General features: G+C 47.5%; 1 protein-coding gene across 2 annotated transcripts in view; it reads right to left on the bottom strand.

Annotated features, from left to right (window-relative positions):
• The window catches only part of LOC137542140 (peroxidasin-like), an 81,611-nt gene extending 55,267 nt beyond the window's left edge, over positions 1-26,344 (bottom strand). Inside the window, exons 1-6 of one of the 2 annotated variants that reach the window (XM_068263831.1) lie at positions 26,167-26,344; positions 14,759-14,830; positions 7,534-7,602; positions 6,686-6,757; positions 1,296-1,367; positions 1,146-1,217 (exon numbers count right to left, since the gene is read on the bottom strand). In XM_068263831.1, the coding sequence (XP_068119932.1) occupies positions 1,146-1,217; positions 1,296-1,367; positions 6,686-6,757; positions 7,534-7,602; positions 14,759-14,830; positions 26,167-26,324 (515 nt within the window). In that variant the 5' untranslated portion in view covers positions 26,325-26,344. The remainder of the gene's footprint in view (positions 1-1,145; positions 1,218-1,295; positions 1,368-6,685; positions 6,758-7,533; positions 7,603-14,758; positions 14,831-26,166) is intronic. The other variant, XM_068263832.1, reaches the window with a different exon arrangement.
• Between the last annotated feature and the right edge of the window lie 384 nt (positions 26,345-26,728).

Below are 26,728 nucleotides of genomic sequence, written 5' to 3'. Positions count from 1 at the left end.
TGATACACTCTCTACCAGCAGAGGGAGCTCTCGGATATCCTATCAGCAGAGGAAGCTCTCTGGTACACTCTCTACCAGCAGAGGAAGCTCTCTGGTACACTCTCTGCCAGCAGAGGGAGCTCTCTGATACACTCTATGCCAGCAGAGGAAGCTCACTGATGCTCTCTACCAGCCGAGGGAGCTCTCTAATACACTCTCTGCTAGCAGAGGAAGCTCTCTGATACACACTCTACCAGCAGAGGGAGCTCTCTGATACACTTTTTACCAGCAGAGGGAGCTCTCGGATATCCTCTCTACCAGCAGAGGATGCTCTCTGATACAGTCTCTGCTAGCATAGGGAGCGCTCTGGTACACTCTCTGCCAGCAGAGGGAGCTGTCTGATGCACTCTCTAACAGCAGAGGAAGCTCACTGATAGTCTCTACCAGCAGAGGGAGCTCTCTGATTCTTGCTACCAGCAGAGGGAGCTCTCTGATACACTCTCTACCAGCAGATGGAGCTCTCTTATACTCTCTACCAGCAGGGGAAGCTCTCTGATACACTCTCTACCAGCAGAGGGAGCTCTCTGATACACTCTCTACCAGCAGAGGAAGCTCTCTGATACACTCTCTACCAGCAGAGGGAGCTCACTGATACTCTCTACCAGCAGAGGAAGCTCTCTGATACACTCTCTACCAGCAGAGGAAGCTCTCTGATACACTCTCTACCAGCAGAGGAAGCTCACTGATACTCTCTACCAGCAGAGGAATCTCTCTGATACGCTCTCTACCAGCAGAGGGAGCTCACTGATACTCTCTACCAGCAGAGGAAGCTCACTGATACTCTCTACCAGCAGAGGAAGCTCACTGATACTCTCTACCAGCAGAGGAATCTCTCTGATACGCTCTCTACCAGCAGAGGAAGCTCACTGATACTCTCTACCAGCAGAGGAAGCTCACTGATACTCTCTACCAGCAGAGGGAGCTCTCTGATACACTCTTTACTAGGTGGAAGTGCAGTAGGATTACCTGCATTTTTATATTTCAAATGGTTTAAATTAAAAAAAGGAAAATGTTTTTAGTGCCAGAATACTCCCAAACCATGCACAATATATTGGAAGATACACAAGGAGACGGGAGCAGACAGAAAAGCAAAGTAATCAGCTTACAGTCGGGTCAGAGCCGGCAGCTGGGTGAAGGTTCCGGGGTGGATCCTGGAGATCCGGTTATTGTGCAGGAATCTGCGGAAAACACAGAGCCATCAACATGGCTGCCAACACTATACAAGTATTTAAAGGGGTGCTGAGGTGGCCACTTACAATCTCTCCAGCTTCGGAAGGTGGCTGAAGGTCTCGACGTCCAACGTCTCTAGGTGGTTAAAGTGGAGATACCTGGATAGGAGGGAAACAATATAAAGAGGGACAGAGAGGTATGATATGATAATAATAATAATAATAATATATTAAGGTGCAGGGAAGCAGGAGGTATATGAAGAGATAGAAGGAGTATAAAGTAGTACAGAGATGGATGAGGATATTGAGCCTGGAATTATTAAAGTGGGCCTGAAGTCTTGCACAGGACACAAGGAAAACAGAGAGAAATGCACCCTGTGTGTTTTTAGCCTGTCCAATTCCCCCTCCTCTTCAAGTAATCACAAGTGTAATTTGATCTCTCAGCTGCATCATAGCACCGGGGGAAAAAAAGCACAAGCAACGTGTTTCGTGGGAACTCACCCACTACCTCAGGCCAAATAAAGTGCAACTAAATGCCGGTTGCCGGATTCAAGACGCCTTGAATCCGGCCACCGGCATTTAGTGGCACTTTATTTGGCCTAAAGAAGTGGGCGAGTTCCCACAAAACGCATTGCCTGTGCTTTTTTTACTAATAAATATCCATTCCTATATGGTTGTTTCATCATTGAGGTAAGCCACCTCCATTTATTTATATTTTAGTTGCTTTTTATTCACCTTGGGCGCCTCTTTTTACTGTGTCTCACCCTATCCGTGGGGTGCGCCTACACCTGACCACTGGTGGTCTCTGACACTACCCAGTTAGCCAGTGTGTAAGAGTTTTTTCAAGAGAGCGAACGTCGCCAGGTCTCCTGGTACCCAGAGTGGAGTCGGGTTTGTGCATCTCCAGCTGCCTGCAGTGGTCGGTTGTCCTTCTGCAACTCGCCTTTGTGAGTATTATTTCAACACCATTTAATTTATTCATTAATCCCTGTGACGTACGTACTGCACCATCTGGGCTCCCGTTGTCTCTGTGTTTCTTTCCATAGGGTGCATATATTCACCCTCAACCTTCTTGCATGAAAGAAGGAAGTAGACACACTGCAGAATTATTGTAGGGTTTGTATCAGCTGTAACAAAGAAATGTTTTTCTTTAAAGGTTATTATGCTGTTGCTTATCTTTTAGAGCAGAGAGGAAGTTCTGAGTTCAGGTCTACTTTAAGAGAACTGAGGTGTAATGAAATACACCGTACTGAGTTATATAACAAGGCAGATTGGTGCCCGTTGGGTGCGTGCATGTCGGGAGAAAGTGTGTATATACAAAGTGAGGTAGGTGTACAAGAGATTACAGGCTAGCTCTGTGCAGTGTCACAGCCAACAATGGTTTTATAATGTAAACAATACAGTTGGGACAGTAAACAGGAGAGTAGGTATGTAAAGACACCCGATCTAGCAGCGCGGCCACCCGATTCCCATTGTGATAGATTTCCGGCATGCTGGGAAGATCTTGTTGGAAAGGGTGCACGGCAGTAGATTTTCCCCGCCAGTCTGCCTCCAATGTACAATGTGTTCCCGAGCCTGTGGTGCAGACTCATCTATAGGACATCTATGGAGCGGACTCTGCCTGGCAGGCCCCGCAGGTTTCCCCCATCAATGTATACCCCCCGCTATGGTGAGTATTGCACCTGTTTGCTGGCATGCCTCCTCCTCTGTCCTGTGTCTTTCTACATTGCCAATGGGGGCACCTGAACCTCGTACTGAAGTCACACAGCTGCCCCGTGACCCCGCCGCATATGCTGATGTCATGCAGCTGCCTCATAGCCCCGCCCATGTACTGATGTCATGCAGCAGCCCCATGGCCCTGCCGCATGTACTGACATCACGCATCTGCCCCATGGCCCCACCGTATATACTGATGTCACGCAGCTGCCCTGTGGCCCAGCCGCATGTACGGATGTCACACAGCTTCCCGGTGGCCCCACACCATCTGTACTGACGTCACACAGCTGCCCCGTAGCCCCACCATATGTACTGATGTCACGCAGCTGCCCCGTAGCCCCGCCGCATGTACTAATGTCACGTAGCTGCCCCATGGCCCCGCCGCATGTACTGACATCTTGTGGCTGCCCCGTGGCCCCAACGCATGAACTGCCATCACGCAGCTGCCCTGTGGCCCCGCCGCATGTACTGACATCACACAGCTGCCCCGTGGCCCCGCCTCCTGTACTATTACATAGCTGCTCCGTGGCCCCGCCGCATGTACTGGTGTCATGTAGCTGCCCCATTGCCCCGCACATGTACTGACGTCACACAGCTGCCCCATGGCCAAGCCCATGTACTGACGTCATGCAGCTGCCTCGCGGCCCCGCCGCATGTACTAAGGTCACGCAGCTGTGGTGGGGTCACGGGGTACAGGCACCCCGATTGGCAATGGAGAAAGACATAGGATACAGAAGGAGGAGCACCAGCGAACAGGTACCCCTTCAATAATCACCACAGGCCCATGTTTGCGGTCAACATTACGATCCCAACATCATGATGAAAACACAGAACTGCAATGTTGGTTCTTGGTGAGATTGATCGTAATGTTGATAGCAGGGCCTGTCAAATACCTTCTGTTTTAAAGTAAACCTGAAGCAAAAACAAGCCTATGAGATATGAATTGTATGTGTAGCACAGCTAAGAAATAGAACGTTAGTACCAAAGAAAAGAGTTTCCTATTGTTTTCCAGTACAGGAAGAGTTGAAAAAACATCAGTCATATCTATGCAACAGAGCTTCTCTGAGCTCTTCAATCCACTGGGTGGAATACAGCCCTGTTTTCTGAAGCACGTAAAGAACTGAAGTGAGTAGAATAGGATGGCTGCCATATTTGTAATGTCTGAATCACACCAGACACAAGCATGCGGCTATTCTTGGCAGATCTGGCAATAATGTCAAACACCTGATATGCTGCATGCTTGTTCAGGGTCTATGGTGGGAAGTATTAGAGGCAGAGGATCAGCAGGACAGCCAGGCAACTGGTATTGCTTAGAAGGAAATAAATATGGCAACCTCCATATCCCTCTTGCTATAGTGGTCATTTAACCAGCCAAGAAACAGTGAGAGACAGCTTGACATAAGTTTTTACTGCAGGAAAGTTCAAAGTCCTTTTGTTTTAAAGTTTAAAAGACAGAGTGTGGTTTTAAAACTGCAACTGTTACATGATAATCCAATATTATAAAAAAAAAAAGCTATATAACTGAAAATAAAAATACAAAACTCTTGTCTTTGCTACTAATGTTCTATTCCTTGTCCGTACTGCACATACAATTCATTGTCTCAAAAAAAAAAAAAAATTGCTTCAGGTTTGCTTTAAAATAGATAAATTACCCTCCACGTAGCTTTTTAGTAGGAGGGCTTTTTGGTCTTTTAGTCCCCTATACTAATGTTTCTCAACACACGGTTCATGTACCCCGAGACCACAGACGGGGATACGCAGCGCAAAACGGAGGAGCATGCCCACACATAGCGGCGGGGGAAGGAGTCCACTCCCCCCCCCCCCCTCACCTTGGGCTCCCCCGTCAGCGCTTCCCCCTCTGACACTCAATAGCAGCAGTGACGGCAGTATGGTAAAAGGAACGCGGACTTACTTCTGTGTTCCACGACGGAGGTCCTTCTCTGTCAGCGATGACGCTACTTCCTGTTTACCAGGAAGTAGCGTCAGGCTCAGAAAAGATCGGACCTCCGGCGTGGAATGCGGTAGTAATTCCGCATTCCTTTTACCATGCTGCCGTCACTGCTGCTATTAATGAGTGTCGGAGGGAGAAGCGCTGACGGGGAGCCCAAGGTGGGGGGGGGGGGGAGTGGACCGTTAATGGCACAGTGGCCAACTGTGTCAAGTTTGGGAACCCTGCCATGTAAAAAATTTACTTGTTGGCACTGCCCACTTTTCCTTGACATACAGTGACTCAATTACCAAGTTTATGAGCTTTGGGGTCCTTTAGGGTATCAATAATTTGTACATTCCCACTGAAATTAAACAAATCTGATTGGCTGCTTGCGGCTCCCCCCCTTTCTGAATTTGAACCCCAGTCACCCAGTGATCGACTGTACCAGGTTTGAGGCATCTGCTATTAACAGTGTAAGAATGGCAGCAATTTAAATATTCCCCTTTAACCTCCCTAGCGGTACTGACAGATATATCCATCCATAAAAACATGCTGTGAACAGTATAAATGTGCATACACATCAACACTCTCCTGCACTGTATACTAGACACTTGCTTGACACATTTTAGCAAGTTACAGGAAAAAAAAAGTTTTAAAAATAAATTTTATCACTTTTTGCACAGAAATCCTGGGGAAATTGAACTCTAGGGAGGTTAACATCAACAGGTGAATTTTGATTGGCTGTTGTAGGTGCCACCCATTTTCCTGAATATTAATCCCAGTCACCCAGTGACCAACTGTGCAAAGTTTGAGAACCCTGCCATTAACAGTGTAGGAATGGCTGCAGTTTACATTTTCGCAGTGAAATGTGTTTTTGGCTCCGCCCACTTTTTGTAACCTTGACACACAGTCACTCAATGACCAAGTTTGTGAGCTTTCGAGTTCCTGGCATCGAAAATGCGTGAATGAAGCAGTTTATCCAATAAGGAAATCTGATTGGCTGTTTGTGGCTCCGCCCCTTTAGTGAATTTGGTCCCCAGTCACCCATTGACCGACTGTAGCAAGTTTGAAGCCTCTGCCATTAACAGTGTAAGAATGGCAGCAGTTTAAATATTCCGCTTGAAAATCAATAGATGAATTTTGATTGGTTGTTGTAGGCTCCACCTACTTTCCTGAATCTTAATCTCATTCACCCGGTGACCAAGGGTTCCAAGTTTGAAAACCCTGCGATTAACAGTGTAAGAATGGCTAGGTCTTCATTGCGCATGCGCACGCACCTGAGCCAAGCGCGCCCACCCGAGCACACCGCGCGCACGCACGCCCCTCTGCCCTCCCCTTGATCGTGCGGCTTACGTCACTCCCCCTCACTGTCTCTGCGCCCCTGCACATGCGCAGTGCGCGGATGGGACACTCACAGGGACACGGGACGCAGAGACAGTAGGGTTTTCTTATATAGGAGATAGATAGATATAAATATATCTATATCTATCTATCTATCACACGTTGAGGGGGGTACTTGGCTGGAACTTAATTGCGATAGGGGGTACTTGGGTCGAAAAAGCTGAGAAACACTGCCCTATACTTTCTTACTGGTTCAGGGTCACCTCCATGAGCTGCTTGGGTATTCTGCTGCATTGTTTCTGTTGTGACTAGGAAGGCTCCTAAGCTTCTAGAAGCAAAATATTCACATTAATGTCTTTTGTGTTTGATGTGAAAAGTTTGCATTTTAATGAGGTGTTTCTGGAGGAACAGACGTGAACACATAAGAGTGCCAGTGACACAGCCCTGACCCCTGGTGTGACTCGCACTGCTGGCTCCCCGCTATACTCACAGCTGTTCCAGCGAGCGCAGGCCATGGAACGCATTCTTCTGTATGCTGCCAATCTCATTCTTGTACAGATATCTGCGAGCAACATAGACAGGACAATTCGTCAGAACCACTCCCAATGATCACCAAACAAGAGATGCAATTGTGCATGAGATGTACTAGGCATCAAGCAAGGGAACTGGGGGTGACTGCAACAGAGGATGTGCTGAGGAGGAGGTAGAGAGGAGATGCTGGGCACTAAAGGGAGGGAAACAAGGTTTGGCAGAGTGAAAAATGTGGACATAGGATGGATGGCAGGGAGTGGGAAATGTGGACATAGGAGGGATAGCAGGAAGTGGGAAATGTGGACATAGGAGGGGTAGCCGGGAGTGGGAAATGTGGACATAGGAGGGATGGCAGGGAGTGGGAAATGTGGACATAGGAGGGATGGGCAGGGAGTGGGAAGTGTGGATTTAGGAGGCATGGCAGGGAGTGGGAAATGTGGTCATAGGAGGGATGGCAGTGAGTGGGAAATGGGGGCATAGGAGGCATGGAAGGGAGTGGGAAATATGGACATAGGAGTGACGGCAGGGAGAGGGAAATGTGGATATAGGAGGAATGACAGGGAGTTGGGAATGTGGACATAGGAGGCATGTCAGGAAGTGGGAAAAGTGCGTGGGGAGGGCTGCAGACATAGTATGGATAGCTGGGGGAGGGACGGTTGGGGATTTGGACAACGTGGAAGAGGCAGGTGGTGGGCACTAGAACCAGCATGCTATGTATATACATGCAGCAGGGCACACTGATGTCTGGTGAGTGTACAGTGAAGCAGGAAGATAAGTGAAGCAGAGAGTGGAGGAATAGAGACTCACAGATGTTTCAGATTCTCCAGCTTGTGGAATGACTGGGAGAGCTGCCTGATATGGTTGTTGTTCAGTAATCTGCAGAAAGCGATGAGTGAGAGTCATTATTGTGCTGCTTCCCCCCATCCCCCGGCTCCGTCTGAATACCATCCAGATGCTGAAGACACTGAAGCCAGTTTAAAAACGGCTTTTTACCTTTTATGTATGTGAGGCATGTTTGCCCCTGTTAAAACGCCGCCATCCCGTGGCAGAACGAGGGGTCTTTAGCCCCCTAAATCCCCTGGGGCACACTGCAGGGAGTGCTTCCGTTAGAGGCAGAGCTTTCAGCTGCAGCTCTGCCTCTACACGCGTCTATCAGCGCGGATCGCTGTCCCTCCCCGCCCCTCTCAGTCTTCCTACACTGAGAGGGGTGGGGAGAGGCAGAGATCCACGGCTGATTGATGCGCATGGAGGCAGAGCTGCAGCCGAAAGCTCTGCCTCCATGAGCAGCAAAATCCACGACCGAGAAAGTTGTGGATTTTGCATAGGGGATTTTTGGGGGTTAAAGACCCCTTGTTGTGCCGCGGGATAGCGGCGTTTTAACAGGGGCAAACATGCCTCACATAAATAAAAGGTAAAAAGCCGTTTTTAAACTGGCTTCAGTGTTTCTTTAATAGCAAAGCCCCCGTATGTGCTAAAAACAGCAAATTTGCAGGGTATGTGAAGTGGGACAGTGGGAACAAGAGGAAAAAATCTTTCAAAAAGACCTTGTAAAGTCTATATTTAAATGCAGTAAAATGACAGATAATGTATCAACATGTATAGAACTTTTTTATGTTCAGAGTGTGGGAAATCCTCCCAAAAATGATGTGGGGTCCCCCCCTCCCAAACCTCTTTAACTCCTTGTCCTTGCTGACATGAATGCAGCTGATGGACGCAGATACCTGGAGGAATTATTAGGGAGGATGTACAGTAAAGTCTTGGCTATCTGGCACTGAGGAGGGTGCTTTCTGGTAGGTTGAAACTCAAGGTTAAAAATACTGTAGGCCTAGCTAATATACATTACAATACCCCACTCTATATACATACCATAAACTCGGCATTAAAGGACATTAGGACAACTGTAACGAGGGATATGGAGGCTGTCATGTTTATTTCCTTTTAAACAATACCAGTTGCCTGGCAGCCCTGCTGATCTATTTGGCTGCAGTAGTGTCAGAATAACACCAGAAACAAGCATGCGGCTAATCTTGTTAGATCTGAAAATAATATCAAAAACACCTGATCTGCTGCATGCTTGTTTAGGGTTTATGGCTAAAAGTATTAGAGGCAGAGGTTAAGCAGGGCTGTCAGGCAACTGGTATTGTTTAAAAGGAAATAAATATGGCAGCCTCCTCATCCCTCTCATTACAGTTGTCCTTTAAATGGTAGAATACATTGAACATATATTAGCCTTGGGGGAGCCATGGAAGCCAGTCTATAAGCACAGCTGAGCCCACAAACAGGCTAAGAAGTTGGCCTTCACCACCCAGAGTACTGCTGGCGATTTGTGCTGGTGGTTCTGGATAACCGGGACCCTACTGAACTGTACTAATATTATTAAAATTATACAGCACCACCGAAGATGATGGGGAAAAAAAAAGTATCTATCTATTAGTAATAATAACCGTCATCAAAAGCATAATAATAACTAGAGTTGGGCCGAACGGTTCGCCTGCGAACGGTTCCATGCGAACTTCCGTGGTTCGCGGTCGCGTCCCGCAGGCGAACTTTTGCGGAAGTTCGGTTCGCTCCATAATGCACCATGAGGGTCAACTTTGACCCTCTACATCACAGTCAGCAGGCCCAGTGTAGCCAATTAGGCTACACTAGCCCCTGGAGCCACTCCCCCCCCCTACTAAAAGGCAGGCAGCGGCGACCATTACGGTCACTCGTGTGCCTGCATTAGTGAGAGTAGGGCGAGCTGCTGCACACTCTCTCTCATAGGGAAAGATTAGTTAGGCTTAGCTTGTCCCTGGCTGCATACCTGTTCTGTGAACCCACCACTGCATACCTGTACTGTGAACCCACCACTGCATACCTGTTCTGTGAACCCACCACTGCATACCTGTTCTGTGAACCCACCACTGCATACCTGTTCTGTGAACCCACCACTGCATACCTGTTCTGTGAACCCACCACTGCATACCTGTTCTGTGAACCCACCACTGCATACCTGTTCAGTGAACCCACCACTGCATACCTGTTCAGTGAACCTGCCACTGCATACCTGTACTGTTCAGTGAACCCGCCAACTGTATACCTGTTCTGTTCAGTGAACCCGCCACTGCATACCTGTTCTGTTCAGTGAACCCGCCACTGTATACCTGTTCTGTTCAGTGAACCCGCCACTGCATACCTGTTCTGTTCAGTGAACCCGCCACTGTATACCTGTTCTGTTCAGTGAACCCGCCACTGTATACCTGTTCTGTTCAGTGAACAGTTTGGTGTGTCAGTGTGAAGCAGTACCTTAATTACACTACCTGATTGATGTATACACATGCAAGATGTTTTAAAGCACTTTAGGCCTGTCATTTAGCATTCAATATGATTTCTGCCCTTAAAACGCTGCTTTGCGTCAAATCCAGATTTTTCCCGGGGACTTTTGGCGTGTATCCCACTCCGGCATGCCCCCCTCCAGGTGTTAGACCCCTTGAAACATCTTTTCCATCACTTTTGTGGCCAGCATAATTTTTTTTTTTTCAAAGTTCGCATCCCCATTGAAGTCTATTGCGGTTCGCGAACTTTAACGCGAACCGAACCTTCCGCGAAAGTTCGCGAACCCGGTTCACGAACCTAAAATCGGAGGTTCGGCCCAACTCTAATAATAACAATAATACTAATAATAACAATTAATTGCATAGTTAAAGAGAGTGCGAGGTGGGCTCAAAAAAAAAAAATTAGAGTAGGCTACCTGATCCGCAGGGCTGAGACGCTCCCCGCCGCTCCCGTGGGCCGCAATGGCCTACTTTCACTTGCATGACCCCTGGGTCACAACGCTGTACTGAGAGACTGTGTTGCCTCTCATAGCGTGCAGGGAGGCGGGGGAGCTACAGGAGGCGCGGGCAGTGGAGAGAGTTACCCAATGGCAGCTCAGGAAACCCTGCAGGAACACCCCTGGTGGGCGTTTTGAACAGGGAATCCCTCTCCCTTGTGTTTACCTCAGAGTTAGCGACAAATCTTGTCACTAAACTCAGGGGGAGGGGCTATAGCGCTGCCGGGGGGGGCGGTTGGGGGACACAGAGGCATTTCATTAGGCAAAGAACATGGCTTTGTGTCCCATCTGCCCCCCAAAGATCCACAAGAACAATCACTGCCAGCAGGCGTTTTAGTAAGTGACTGCTGCTGAGAGTGAACAATGTCCAAAGTTCAGAATACATCATATACTGTGTAATCAATGCCGGTGTCATTGATCATGGGGTGATTCAGCATAGTAATGTTCCACCATGCAATATCTTCAGCTATTCCATTGCCCACCATCATCAAATAGAGGAATTAAGGCTTACCAACATTAGCACTTTGTAACCCTCTTTTGGGGGGATTACAGCGGCAAGCACATGCATCCAGTATCAGGCGATCCCCGCTGGTGCCGTATCCTGAGGACTGTGCTGTAAAAGAATTATGGCTTACCAGCCAGAAACAACCCACTTTATAAGGGTGTGTATAGAGCTTGAGCAATTTCAGAATGCTAGAATGACCCTCCAAGGCTCCAAACTGTGCATCAATCCTCCACGATGGAATCAACAAGCAGTGTCTCGTGGTAAGAGTATAAAAACAGACACATACGGAGCCCAAGTAATGGGTACCCTGGAAGCAAATTGTGCATGTGCGTTGGGCAACAACGGAATAAGGTTAAAAAGGTGCCGCCCATCTTTGGTTTCACAATCTTACATCATCGCCTGGCGGTGCCTTTTCATTTTGACGTTCGTACCCTGAGACACTGCTTGCCGATTCCATCGTGGAGGATTGATGCACAGTTTGGAGCCTTGGAGGGTCATTCTAGCATTCTGAAATTGCTCAAGCTCTCTACACACCCTTATAAAGTGGGTTGTTTCTGGCTGGTAAGCCATAATTCTTTTACAGCACAGTCCCCAGTATACGGCACCAGCGGGGATCGCCTGATACTGGATGCATGTGCTTGCCGCTGTAACCCCCCAAAAGAGGATTACAAAGTGCTAATGTATTTTTATGTTTATGGCGTCTTTAAGCCCTAGACGCCAGGTTTGTGGAACTAAAACGGCGCATGAGAAGGGAGTGTAAGCGTCCGCATAGACCGTTGCTAAGCAACCAGAGTATGCAAAGTAGGGAACTTGCTGGAACTTTCCAGAAGCCCCGCGCGGCCTGTGAGAGAGCTATTGCGCAGTCACGGGGGGGGGGGGGGGGGGGGGGGCAGAGATAACAGGGTGTAGCCGGAGGTAACTGGCTGACACAGAGAGAGCGCACCTGTGAGAGTGAGGAGAGAGGACGGGACTTGGACCAGGAGCTGGCAGTGCAGAGCGGGAAGGAGTTGGAGAGAGACAGGCCATAGCAGTCGCCCTGAGAGTGAGAGGGGACCCGGCGGCCACAGAAGTGACCAGCGCAGAGCAGGGAGGACAGCAGCAGCAGGTTGGACAGTGACCGGAGGCCGGAGGTGGCAGACCCTGCCCAGACCCGAGCTAGGCTGGAGACTACAGACAGATGAGTACAGGCTTGAGGGCCAACTACAAACCACAGAGTGTGTTTAAACTGGCGTTACTAGAGACTGTTAATGTGAGAAACTTTCCACACACAGCGACGTTGTGCTAAGAGAAGTTACTGCTGATTATTGCTGCTGAGAGACATTAGTAGCCTCCCTAAAGTACTCGCATAGCTGACTCAGCCCCCGCTTTGCATTAAGTTCTAGTGTATGAAGAGACATTGTTCCTGTCAAGTCCGTTTCAAGTCAGGAGTTAAGTTACAAGTTCTTCAGTTGATGTGTTCTGCAGAATTACCAAGCGTTTGAGATTTAAAAAGAACTAAACAGTATTGAAGAAGATAAGTGAAGGAGGAGTTACAGTGCATCTTGTGATACTAAAGTGTGCTGCAGGAGAAACCAGATGATACCTGATCCAAATACAAAGTCAACTAAGTTGAAGTACAAGTTTTGCATCAACTCTAAATTAGAGCGTTTTCAGCCTTGACGTCAAAGTGCAATTGTAAGAGGGTGATATTGATGGTATAGAGGGGTGCATCGGTCACTTTATATTTTATTTACTTTTATTTTGTTCTAGCCCTTTCTGATTATTTGATTTGTATTTTAAATTTTGTTTGTTATTTTGGGAGGCCCTATCCCAAGGGGAGGTGTTTTGGAGGTAAAGTGAATTGAGTGTTATCATACAAAGTGTGATAACACTCGATTCTCTTTTATCATACAAAGAGTAAAGAGCCTAATAGATCTGTGAGCAAGTTGAACGTCCTATTCAGGACCAACCAGCGAAATTGTGAATTGTTTCAGTACCATCTTAAGAACTGTCACGAGTTCCCCCAAGGTTTTGCTGAGCAATAGAGCTTGGAATTGGTTAGAAGGGGTATTGTGACATTGAAGTGTATTAGGTTGATTCATTTCTACCGTGACCACGGTTAGGTCACGGATAAATCTTTGATCATTTCATCTGAGTCAGTGTCTGGTGGATTCCACTCAGCCGAGTGCCTGGTGCTAATGGATAAATCGGATTACACCGCCTTGCCGGTTGCTTGAGCAACCGGCTGAAAAAGCACAAACCTCCCCCCCCCAAAGTCTCACCGAGCCTCCAGCGACGTCTTGCAGCCTTCCTCTTGCTCTTAGTGGCTTTTCCCGTGCACGGAAGTCGGCGTGTCACCTGACCCGCATCGCGTCACATGACACGCCGAGAGCCATGCGCTGGCACCAGAAGCTGCTAGGAGCAAGCGGAAGGCTGCAAGACGTCGTCTGAGGATCGGTGAGTATTTAAAAGGCTCCAAACACCCCAAAGCCCAAGTCCCCATTATCCCTCGGGCATGCCAGTTACTTGAGACTTCCGGTTACCTGAATTCCAGAGGGCAACGGGGACTCTGTTGTACTTGGTGATGGTGAGCTGAGCACATGCTTTGAAATCACTGATATTGCACAATGGAACATTACTATCACCCCGTGATCAATAAGACCTGTGCTGATTGATATGTATGATTAAAGAAAAAAAACTTTGTTAATAAGAATCACTTTTATGAAGGAAACTTAATAGATCACATACATCAATGGTACAATTACCAATATGATTTTTTTTTTATTTTTTTTTTATGCAATCCAACCTGATTTATCTGATCCAAGTATAAAATTGTACCTGAAAAATCGCACCATTAATGAGCACCTTAAACATCAACAAATCCTAGCCAAACAGAGTTTGAGAGTAACCTTAGCTCCGCCCCATGTCATCTCCTTCCCCATTGTTAGTATGTTGCTAAACCAAGCTCTACTCACTGACTAATGCTGGATACACACCATGCGTTTCCGCGTTCGATGCGTCCGTCGATACGCATCGATTCGATTATTTCCGACATGTCCGATTCAAGCTTCGATGGATCGTTAGGTCGATTTGCCATACTTTACATGGCAATCGACCTAAAAATCATCGAAATGCGTTCGGAAATGCTCGGAAATAATCGAATCGTAGCGTATCGACGGACGCATTCCACGCGGAAACGCATGGTGTGTATCCAGCATTACAGCTCAAGTTCAGGAAGCCTCTATTTCTCATGCATCTAATCAAAGTTTCAATTAGTCATGTATAAAAGTGGCTGCAAAAAAATAACTCAGCCTTTGAAAGGAAAAAAAAATAAATAAATAAAAAAGGAAAATGCATGCTGCTGCAATTTGTAGACCTTCCTGTCCGCCTCAAAGCTTTGGCTGCCCGTTTACTCCCTGTCAGTCTCAAACCACACCTCCTTCCTACAGACTAACAGTCCATCAGTTGGCAGGGGGTGTGGTACACAGCAATCACTAGGTCACCAGCTTGTCGAAAAGTAAAGGGGGCGTGGCTCCAAATAAGTAGGAGTGAGCAAGCAGGCAGCAATAAGTTGCCGAGGAGGATATGAGGAGGATAGGAGGAATCCCCCCCCCCCCCCCCAAGAGAAAGAAATAATGAATACAAATAATAATAATAAAAAAAACTTACACTGCCCCTCCCCTTAAAAAAATAAAGTTAAAAGACAAAAATAAGGGGAAACTAGATGCTTGTCTTACAGAGTGTGGAGATTGGGCAGGTTCTGTAGAGCATCAGAGTTGATCTCCCGGATGCGGTTGAACCTCAGATCACTGCAAAGAGATAAAAGGTGAACAGATTATAATAGATTCCACCACAGCGTATCCATACAGCCATCTAAACTTACTAGGAAGAGCTATGGATTTTACAAGTATTAACCTCTCTGTGGAATTATACACTTTTCTTGTTATTACTTTGGCTTTATATACAACTAGCGTCCTTTGCGCTGAGATTATCGCATCCATCTACTTAAAGCTTATAACAGAACTATAGTTAAAATAACATCCAATTCATTCTCTTGCCGTTACTGAACTGATAAATAATAATAGGAAATATGACTGGAGTGATCGATTGCGTCAGTGACCTGCACTGATCTGTGGAGAAGCACTAAAGGCTTAGACCCCCTGGGAGCGATCGCATTCCCCGATCCATCTTCCTACCAGCGGGAACATGCGACGGGCGCGAACAAGAGTTCAAATGATTACAGCTCTCAGCACGAGAGTAGTTGGGGATCTTAAAGATCCAATCCGCCGTGACGGTCTCAATCACTGCGAGTCGCAAAACGCCATTCGCTAATCACGCACACGAACCCACGTTGTGAAATCACAGAAACGATCACTCGTCGCACACACACACAAAAGAAAAATATCACCAATTACTGGGGAGGGGAAAAAAAACGCTTGAAAAATCATAAATGTAGGTATGTAGCTCTAGACTGACGTCTTGATGCACGCACATGGTGCGCAGGACTGTATCAGCCCCCCCCCCCCCCCATCCATGCAGAGGCGTATCTAGAGGGGTGCAGGAATGGCTCATGCCATGGGCAGCACAGCAACATGGGCGCCACGTCTCCTCCTGTGCTGCACCGCCATGCCTGCCCCCTGTTAATTCTGTTATGGGGAACATGGCTACTGAATTTATGTATGTAGAGCTCACTTGGCTTAGTGTTATAAAAGAGGACAATGATAAGAATAAGAAGAAAAAAGTAACTTCAGCAATATCCCGAGCCAAAACACAGCAACTATAACACACGTATGCAGGAACGGGGGCTGTTTTTAGAGGGGTTTTTGACTGGGGTAGGGGGGCACACAATTTCAGTGTTTGCCATAGGCTCTATATTACCCAGATACACCGCTGCCCCCATGTGCCCCCGCCAGCTTGTACTCCATAACAGGGTGGGGGATTTGTTAGGGGAAGAGGAGGAGCTTGGAGCAGCCAGGTCTTCAGCTGCCTCTCTTGCTTGATTGTTGCTTTATGGTGCTGTAAAGAAAACATTTGCTCACTTATTCCTGGTTACACCTATTCATTCCATGTACAACAAAGCCCACGTAGAGAACCAACCCCCATTCCATGTACAGCAGACCCCATGTACAGCAGCAGCCTCTTTCCATGTACAACAACATCCCCCATTACAAGTACAGCAGACCCCATGTGCACCAGCAGCCTCATTCCATGTACAGCAACATTCCACATTTCATGTACAGCAGACCCCATCTGCTGCAGCACCCCCACTCCATGTACAGCAGACCCCATCAGCTGCAGCACCCCCACTCCATGTACAGCAGACCCCATCTGCTGCAGCACCCCCACTCCATGTACAGCAGACCCCATCTGCTGCAGCACCCCCACTCCATGTACAGCAGACCCCATCTGCTGCAGCACCCCCACTCCATGTACAGCAGACCCCATCTGCTGCAGCACCCCCACTCCATGCACAGAAGACCCCATCTGCTGCAGCACCCCCACTCCATGTACAGCAGACCCCATCTGCTGCAGCACCCCCACTCCATGTACAGCAGACCACATCTGCACCAGCAGCCTCATTCCATGTACAGCAGACCCCATTTACAACAACATCCCCCATTTAATGTACCGCAGCAGCCTTTGTGCACCATCAGCTCAGATTCCATGTGCAGCAACCCCCACTCCATGTACAGCGGCAGAAGCCCCATTTCATGTAAAGCACAATGCCCCATTCCATGAACAGCAGCCCTATTCCACATGCAGCAGGTCTTTTGTACACCAGTAGGCCCCATTCCATGTGCAGAAAGCCCCCATAAGCAGAAGCCCCACTACCCACTTCTATATGAAGACCCCTTTCTACGTGCAGCCTTCTAATCCCATTTGCAGCCTCCCTTGTAAAAACATTTCCCCTACACCCTAGCCCTGTGTGGGCTTTGCAGAAATCTGGAGCCGTTTAGCAGAGGTGCGTCTGGGACTTGGCAGGCCATTTCCTGTACAATGCTGATGACATCACTGGGTGATAGATGGATCGCTGCAGGGAAAGCATAATACAGCGATCCCCCATAGAGAACATTCAGAACTTACTGGATAGAACATGGGCAACACCGTACCTCCATTCACAATGATTCCATTGTTCCTGGACCGCAGCCACGGCAGAGAGAGGTCATTTATACAGCATAAAGTCCTTTATTGTGATACATGATTATGCTGCCCAAAACATGGCGACATTCAGTGACATCACCAGCATGGAACGACATGTGCAGGGCAGGAGAGCGGGAAGCATGCAGATATCAGAATATGCCTTACTCATCCCCGGATTATGGAGAGCTCACTCATACGCGAAGGTCTCTGGAGTGGAACATGCTTATTTATAACTTTATAATGCAATTCAGAAAATGACTGTCACGTTTCAATGTGTAGACAGCTGTGAATTCCCAAAATGGGTAAAATGTTTCAGGCTCTGGTTCAAGTGTTTTCTTAAAGGAGGTTGTAACATAAAAAAAACGAAATGTTCCCCTATTCACTCTTCTTCCTCCTCCTGCCTCTCCCATGAAGAGCTATGAACCAGCTGAGAGGCGTGGCTTCAGCTGAGAGCCAATCACTCTCTTCCTGCATTTTGATGTGTCTGACTAAACTAGTGGTGTATCAAACTTATGGTGGCCACTAATGATCCAATCTTTTTCATCCAATCTTACCAAATCTATGTAGTATAAGGGTAAATTGAGTTAATATAAGAGAAGATAAGAAGTTTATTTCGCCAAGTACGGCCGAGCCGTACCCAGAATGGCTTTTGGTGCACATGGCTTAGGCAAAAAGAAGAAGTACTCCACATTGGCGGAGTACTGTACATGATACATTACAGTACATGCTACAATTTTAGAACATAGACAAACGTTAACCTTAACAACAAAACATTAACATTTCTGCGTAGACAAATTATTGATGTCTGACTGTTGCTGCCTCATTGAGAGATTGTTGTCTCACACGGAGTCCCAGATCCTGTAATAACAGTATCAATCAGTGACATTCTGAATGCTTTGCCAAGGTTACAGTGAATACATCTTATGTTCAGCAGGTCATTGTTGTTCCTCCATATAGCATGTGCTCATGTAGTACAAATAATACGGCTGTGTGTGTATGTATGTATGTACTGGGAACATAGCTTTGACAAGTCCTTGTCGGCTGGAGGAAGCCCCAGGTAAGTAGATCTGGGTGTGGCATAGAATGCCTGACATTTCCTTTAAGTCTAAAGGTGACCATACATGGTACAATTTTTCATTTTTTTTTCGATTAGATAATTTAGTTCGATTATTCCGTTAGATCGAATATAAAGATTCTTCCAGCATGTCTGATTTGATTTTTCTCGAAAAAACGGGATAATCGTTCAAATTTCTTGATCGAAAAAAAAAATATATTTTCAACTTTCATTTGATTAGATCATTTAGAAGGTTTAGAAGGAGGTTCTATAGATGTGTGCGTGTGTGTGCGTGTGCGTGTGCGTGTGCGTGTGCGTGTGCGTGTGCGTGTGTGTGTGTGTGTGTGTGTGTGTGTAGGAGGGGGGGGGGGGTGATTTAAGATGATTTCCAATAACTGATCTAATTTGTGGCAAACGTTTATCTCATGTTGTGTGGAATTCTTTAAGAGCTGTCAGCGTAACTGGAAAATAATTGTGCCGTGATGCGCCTCTGGGAGAAGTGATCCAACAGAGTGTGAGATAAAACGTTACATTTAACAGAACGTTTACAGAGAGTGCAGAGACCGGCCAAAGTAAACAATGCGGTCCCTTCCAGGGATTGGCTCCTTATCCCGGCCAAACACAGAACTGGAACCAAGCACCAACAAGGACTGGACAGGTCTGAAATCCCTGTACTGATCATCCCTTCCAAGAGGAATAGCACTGGGGCTGTCTGGCCTGTCCTCCCTCCCATCCGTACACCGTCCCAAACCATTTTCCAAACCTACCAGCCAACAGACGTGCCTCTGCAAGGTCAGTGTGTGCCTGTCCAACTGGCCACCCTATGCTAGTCTCTGGTGGTCAGTCACCTTAATCCGACCTGAACTCAGAACTTCCTCTCTGCTCTAAAAGATAAGCAACAGCATAATAACCTTTACAGAAAAAAAAACATTTCTTTGTTACAGCTGAAACCTGAATAAATCTGCAGTGTATATCCCAAAGTCAAGAAAGAGGAGGCAGGCACTCAGTATAAACATGTGGATGCTAGCATTAACATAGGCAGCTGTTAGTGTTCATTTCTCAGCAGTAGCTACGTGCTCTAGAGTGACAGGCATGGGCAAACTTGGCCCTCCAGCAGTTAAGGAACTACAAATCCCACAATGCATTTGCCTTTATGAGTCATGACTGTGGCTGTCAGACTCCTGCAATGCATTGTGGGACTTGTAGTTCCTCAACAGCTGGAGGGCCAAGTTTGCCCATGCCTGGCTCCTGACCGTGGTGGACCAGTATTTGTAAACAAACAAAAGAGAAAAAAGGTGGTCTGGCACTGTAGCTTTAAAGGGAACCTGAAGTGAGTAAAATTATTTCAAATAAAACACATGATGTAGCTGCAAATGAAAATTACATACTAACCTCACCGTCAGTTCCTCTCAGAAGCTCACCATGTTTTTCTTACAGTGATCCCTTCCAGTTCTGACAACATTTTGTCAGAACTGAAATATACCAGTTGCTTTCAGTTATATATCAGCAGCTGTCAGTTACAACTGAAAGTGCAAGGTAATGTCCATGTTTCCCTATGGCTCAAGTGGGTGATATTACAGTTTAACAGTGTACTGACCAGGAAGCTGTTATAGGGTAATGGCCATTTTAAAAATGGAGGACGGAGAAATCCATTGATTACAGTGGTCAAATTGGATGCAGGAGAGGAGAAAGAAATTGAAGAGTAGACTACACAGGAGGAAAGTATGACCTGTGTTTGGTTATTTTGACTTTTTATTTTCAGTTCAGGTTCTCTATAATCAAACATAGCAGGTGTACAGGTATGGTAGTGAATTGTTCAACAACAAAGCGTTCATATGAACAAACAACAAGGTACTTATGGTGCTGCTGCTGGTGTGAGGGAGATATCTGTGGACTGTGGGCACCGGTGGGTGCACAGCCTTACGACCATTTCACAATGGGGTGAGCCTTGCTTCTTCGGAGGCCTAGTGTGCACACGAAGAAGCAAGGCTCACCCCATTGTGAAACGGTCGTAAGGCCGTGCACCCACAGTCAGACATCTCCCTCACCCCACCCAGCAGCAGCACCATAAGTACCTTGTTGTTTGTTCATATGAACTCTTTGTTGTTGAACAATTCACTACCATACCTGTAAACCTGCTACGTTTGATTAAAGCTACAGTGCCAGACCACCTATTTTCTCTTTTGTTTGTTTATAAATCTGCAGTGTGACTACTTCCTGCTTTCTTGAAAGCAGACACATTGTTAACATCCTGCATTTACCAATTAGCTGCTCTGCCAAGGCAGACAGCTGACAGTTGAGAGATCAAATTGCAGTCTTGATTAGTCACAGATGAGGGGGGATTAGACAAGCTAGACTCTAAACATATACATGGTGCATTTCTCTAAGTTTTCTTTCTGTCCAGTGCAAGAGTTCAGGTCCTTTTTAACCTCTTCAGCCCACCCCCCCCTTTCCACACCTAAAGACCAGGCTATTTTTCACAAAAATGGCCACTGCAGTTTCAAGGGCTCTCTGCAGGGCCGCACAACTCAGCACACAAGTGATTCCCCCCCCCCCCCCTTTTTCTCCCCACCAACAGAGCTCTTTGTTGGTGGGGTCTGATTGCTCCCCCAATGTGTTTTGTTTTTTTTGTTCTTTACAAATATATTTTTTTTTAATATTTTTTACCTTCCCCCCCCCCCCCCCCTCTTCCTCCCTCCCTCCACCAGCCAATAAGCGCGATCGGTTGAGATAGGCTTCAGCTTATCATAGCGGATCACTTTTTTTTTTCCCCTGGAGGGGACAGCCCAGTGACACGGCTGTCCCCTGTACAGCGCTGCCTTAGATCGCAGCGCTGTGCGTACTAAATAGACGGTGGATTCGCCGTCTAATAGTCTCCCAGAGGCAATCGCCACTGGGAGACTGAAGGCGGAGCTCGCCTACCAAGCAGGAGATGCGCCCACAGCGTGTGTGCGTCTCCTGCAAAAGCCAGCCCCAGGACTTTACGCCGTTAGGCGGTCCTGGGGCTGCCACGCCCATCGGCTTAACGCGGATAACTCCAAGCAAAATGGGGAGGGGGGGAAATTATGTTGTACCATTGCAATAGTAGTACAGAGGTGCCAACAGGTTAAAAACAATATTTCTTTAAAATGGATAAAATGAAGTAGGTAGCGGCAGCCCCGTTTCTTGCCCCGTGCGGAGCGTGCCGCCGCCCGGGGCGCTGTTGGGAGGGGGGCGCTATAATGGAGGGGGGAGCCGGAGCCGCGGGGAGGGCAGCCCGACCTCTCCCTCCCTCTCCTCTCCCGGGCGCCCTCCGTGCTCCCCCCTCAGATGCAGAGTTCGTGAGCAGCAGGGAAGCGCTGTTTACAACTCACCGGCTGCCTGGCTCCAAGCGCTGCTCTCTCGCCGCTGGTCTCCTCTCTCTCTCTGTATACATACTGATACACGCTGCTTCCTGTAGCCGGAAGCAGCGTGTATCAGTATGTATACAGAGAGGGGAGACCAGCGGCGAGAGAGCAGCGCTTGGAGCCAGGCAGCCGGTGAGTTGTAAACAGCGCTTCCCTGCTGCTCACGAACTCTGCATCTGAGGGGGGAGCACGGAGGGCGCCCGGGAGAGGAGAGGGAGGGAGAGGTCGGGCTGCCCTCCCTGCGGCTCCCCCCTCCATTATTGGGGGCATCTACCTATCTAACCTATTCTGGGGCCACCTACCTAATCTAACCTACGCTGGGGGGCAGCTGCTAATCTAACCTACGCTGGGGGGCACCTACCTATCTAACCTACACTGGGGGGCACCTACCTAATCTAACCTACACTGGGGGGCAGCTACCTATCTAACCTATACTGGGGGCAGCTACCTAATCTAACCTACGCTGGGGGGCAGCTACCTATCTAACCTATACTGGGGGCAGCTACCTAATCTAACCTACGCTGGGGGGCAGCTACCTATCTAGCCTACACTGGGGGGCACCTACCTAATCTAACCTACGCTGGGGGGCAGCTACCTATCTAACCTACACTGGGGGGCAGCTACCTATCTAACCTACACTGGGGGGCAGCTACCTAATATAACCAACACTGGGGGGGCAGCTACCTATCTAACCTACACTGGGGGGCAGCTACCTAATCTAACCTATACTGGGGGGCAGCTACCTATCTAACCTATTCTGGGGGCACCTACCTAATCTAACCTACGCTGGGGGGCAGCTGCTAATCTAACCTACGCTGGGGGGCAGCTACCTATCTAACCTACACTGGGGGGCAGCTACCTATCTAACCTACACTGGGGGGCAGCTACCTAATATAACCAACACTGGGGGGGCAGCTACCTAATCTAACCTATACTGGGGGGCAGCTACCTAATCTAACCTATACTGGGGGGCAGCTACCTATCTAACCTATACTGGGGGGCACCTACCTAACCTATACTGGGGGGCACCTACCTAACCTATACTGGGGGGGCAGCTACCTTATGTAACCTATACTGGGGGGCAGCTACCTAATCTAACCTATTCTGGGGGGCACCTGTCTAATCTAGCCTATACTAGGGGGCACCTACCTAATCTAACCTATACTGAGGGGCACCTACCTATCTAACCTAGGGGGGGGGGCGCAATTTTTACACCCTCGCCCTGGGTGCATTTTAGCCTAGAAACTGCACTGGGTAGCGGTGGACTTTCCCCTCCAAAACAGACACAAAAAAACAGACAGAGGAAGTGGGATATACCCACGAAACGCGTTGCACCTTGTTCGGAGTGTGTAAATAAACTGATTTTTGCTTAAAACAGCAATTTTTTGTGTCTGTTTTGGAGGGGTAAGTCCACCGCTACCTGCTTCATTTTATCCATTTTAAAGAAATATTGTTTTTACCCTGTTGGCGCCTCTGTACTACTATTGCAGTTGTTTCCACCCCTGGTGGAGGGGAATTCTTCCTTTTTCCTGATCTACAGAGAGCGACTTCTTAATCCTGAGTGGGGACAGGTCTAATCTCCTCACCTGCCTTCATAGTGGTTACCTGGACGGTAACCCTTGTTTGTGAGTATAACCTACCTATACTTACCTTCCATACCCAATTCACAGTACATACTACACTATACTGAGCTCTCGGCATCTACCCTTATATGTTGTACCCATGTAGCACAACTAAAGCAAATTTTAAAGTGAACCCGAGGTGAGAGGGATATGGAGGCTGACATGTTTATTTCTTTTTAAACACCACCAGTTGCCTACTTGCCTGGCATTCCTGCTGATCTTTCTGGTCAGTAGTGTCTGAATCACAGACCTGAAATAAGCATGCAGCTAGTCTTGTCATATTTGTCATGGACTTCTGATCTGCATGCTTGTTCAGGGTCCACGGCTTAAAGTTTTAGAGGCAGAGGAACAGCAGGACAGTCAGGAAATCTGCATTGTTTAAAAAGAAACAAATATGTCAGCCTCCATATCATACACTCTAGGAACCAAAATACAATTTAAAAACAGAAGAATGCATATAACTGACGGCTCATGGACTAGTTGCAGTCCGTGAGCCATCAGCTGGCTACAAACAATTCCCGGCGTCAGCTCGCCAGCAGCGTCTACGCAAATCCCTGCGGCCCCCCGGTCCAGAGAGGAATTCAGATGACGGAAGGCACAATCGCCTCGCCATTACATCACACATTCCTAAACATGCTTGGCCCGCAGACAAGAAACATGCTGGACGGGTCCTGAGACGGCCTGCTTGCAATCAGCCTGTGGGAACGCGGCAGCCCAATCACGCTTGTGTTTACTTAACAGTCCTGGAGAGAGCGAAGTCCGCGCAGGTGCTGAGCTGAGCAACGCACACATCTCAGGCCGCTTCCTCGCTGGGTTCTGAATTGTGTTATAATTGTGCACACAACATGACCAAAAAGTACATCTGGGAGGGCGAGCAATGGAACGCAGGCAAAGAAGCCGCTGACCAATGTGCACCTTTGTTGGCAAGCTTTGCTCACGTTAAAGAGGAACTGTAGTGAAACTAACGTGAATAAAATTGCTTGTTTGTTACAATATTAATTTATAGATTATTTAGTCAGTGTTGCCCCTTGTAAAATCTTTCCTCTCCCTGATTTACATTCTGAAATTTATCACTGGTGGTGACAGCTTTAGTTCTGCTAGGTGATCTGTATGGAATGTTCATAACAGAGAGAAATTGCTTGCTTGGCAGTTGGAAAAAGTTGTTATTTCCCACAATACAACAAGGTTCACAGACAGGAAACTGTCAGGACCATGGCCATGACATCACACTGTAGGAGGTGTTTCACCGCAATATTAGCCATACAGACCGCCCTGGTGATCTATCTGAGAAAAGGTAAAGCTTTCTCATGGGAAAGGGGGTATCAGCTACTGATTGGGATGAAGTTTGAACCTTGATTAAAGTTCCTCTTTAACCACTTGATGACCGCAGTGTTAAACCCCCTAAAGACCAGGAACTTTTTTCTGTAGTGGGCTGTGCAGGCTTTTCAGCCTCCTGCACAGCCCAGCTAAGGAGTATGGCAATCAGACTTGCCTCCTATTTTTGTCCCTAAAAAGGGCCTGTACACACTGCTGCGCTTGCGCTGCGTTTTTAAAAACGCATTAGTTTTTAAAATCGCAAGGTCTTTTGAAAAAGAATGAAAATCGTGATGACTTGTACACAATGGTGCGATGCGTTTTTAGAAAAACGCAATCGCAGTGCCTGCTGTGCTTTTTTAAGCGCAGCGCTTGAAAAACGCATTACAAACGTGCGTTTTTCAGAAGTCAGTATCCCAGAAGACTCTGAAATTTCCTGATTCCTGTTGAAATGTAAACTAGAAAAAAACAAAGGATTCTTTAGCCAATCAGCAATTACAAGAAAAACGCAAACGCATCAAAAACGCATACGATGCGTTTTTAAAACTACATGCACTTGCGATTTTAAAAACGCATGCGCTTGCCCTAAGGGGACATGCTGCCGGAGGGGTCTGATCACCGCTGTCACTTTTTTTTCCCTTTATCCTCATAGAGGCTCTCACTGCCGCCGTCCCCCTCCCTCCCCTTCCCTCCTCCCCTCTGCCTGAAGAATTGAGCAGGACGGCGTTCCAGCTGATGCCTATGAGAGGATGGCGATCCCCTGCCAGAGGCCGGGGATCGCCGATCTCGTACAGCGCTGCTGGAGACCGCAGCGCTGTATGCATGTAAACAAAGGGGATTTCTTTCTCCTTTCGTTTACAAGCAGCCTGCTAGCCGCCGATACCATAACCATAACATTTAACAATATCAAATATGTAGTAGTAAAACGTAATGTATATTTTTGTACATAAAGAGAACTTTTTTTGTATCGTTGAACCGCTGTAAATGGACTCGTTTTTAAGTACAGGAATTTCTTTAGTGGGTTTCAAATATTGCATCTTAAAGCTGGGTCATACACTCGATCTTTACCGTCAGATTCGATCTCCAACTCTGCCAGTTATCCATGAACGAGCCACATCGATCGTAAGTTTGTAATTTTGATCGACTTGCGGCAAAGATTGATCAATCAGCTGGTACATTTCGGTCATAAGGACGCGGCGGTAGATCAACAGCCCATAATGTTGAACTGCAGAGTTTCACTGTTCGATACAGTACAATAGCTCATGGAGAAATCTCTTGAAAATCCGTGTGCCGTGTATGGGGGGATTAAGCCCTCCCTGATCAGATTCAGATCAGAAAGATATTGATCTGTTTGCCATACTGTATGGCAATCCAATTGTGCATATGGTCATCTTTACACATATCAACAAAATGACTGACATGAAGAAGTTTTTAAAGAATAATTTTGTCAGGAAAGACTAACAATTATATCATTTTTGAAACATTTTAGCAGCAAATAACATAAGTCAACATCAAAATCATGAGAGATGTACAGTACAGTAGAAACCCCTAGCGACCAGAGTGAGGATGATATCTGGTTTCCATGGGTTACTGCATCCTCTGCATAGCGATGGTACATGGATACTCACAGGATGGTGGTGTGGATGGGGACCTCCGGGATGGCATCCAGCATTAGGTGCATACACCTGACCGTGGTCCGGAAGCACAGACATCGGCTGGGACAGGCGGATACCTGCGGGGCAACCAGGGACAGGAGAAGCAGCCAGTGGTACAGCGGGCCCTGCATGGTGACAAGTTGTGTGCTGGGCTGTGGATGCAGCCACCAGTCTCTCCCAGCCTCGGTGGGAGGGGACTGCAGACATGTGTTTCTTGTTATGATCACTCATTTCCCCCAGCCAGACACACTCTCCCCCCTAATGGGCTACACTCACTGCCTAATATCCTAATTTGCTGTTGGATGGGAGTCAAGCTGTTCACCCAGCCTAGAGACCCCCTGCTGCCTGTCCCAGCCCAGAGGGGGAAACAAGCCAAGAGGAACAGGCAAGAATGAAAGAGGAAACACCTGCTTTATGTCATCTATCCGGAGCTCAGCTACAGGTGAAAAGGGAAGAATGAATATACAGTAAATATCTCATTACATAAATTATTTGATTTTTTTCATATGTCTGCGCCCAGGAGGCTGTGCAAACC

The sequence above is a fragment of the Hyperolius riggenbachi genome, chromosome 12, assembly GCF_040937935.1.
Source record: "Hyperolius riggenbachi isolate aHypRig1 chromosome 12, aHypRig1.pri, whole genome shotgun sequence".
Classification (NCBI taxonomy): domain Eukaryota; kingdom Metazoa; phylum Chordata; class Amphibia; order Anura; family Hyperoliidae; genus Hyperolius; species Hyperolius riggenbachi.
This window is presented reverse-complemented; position numbering and strand designations above follow the sequence as displayed.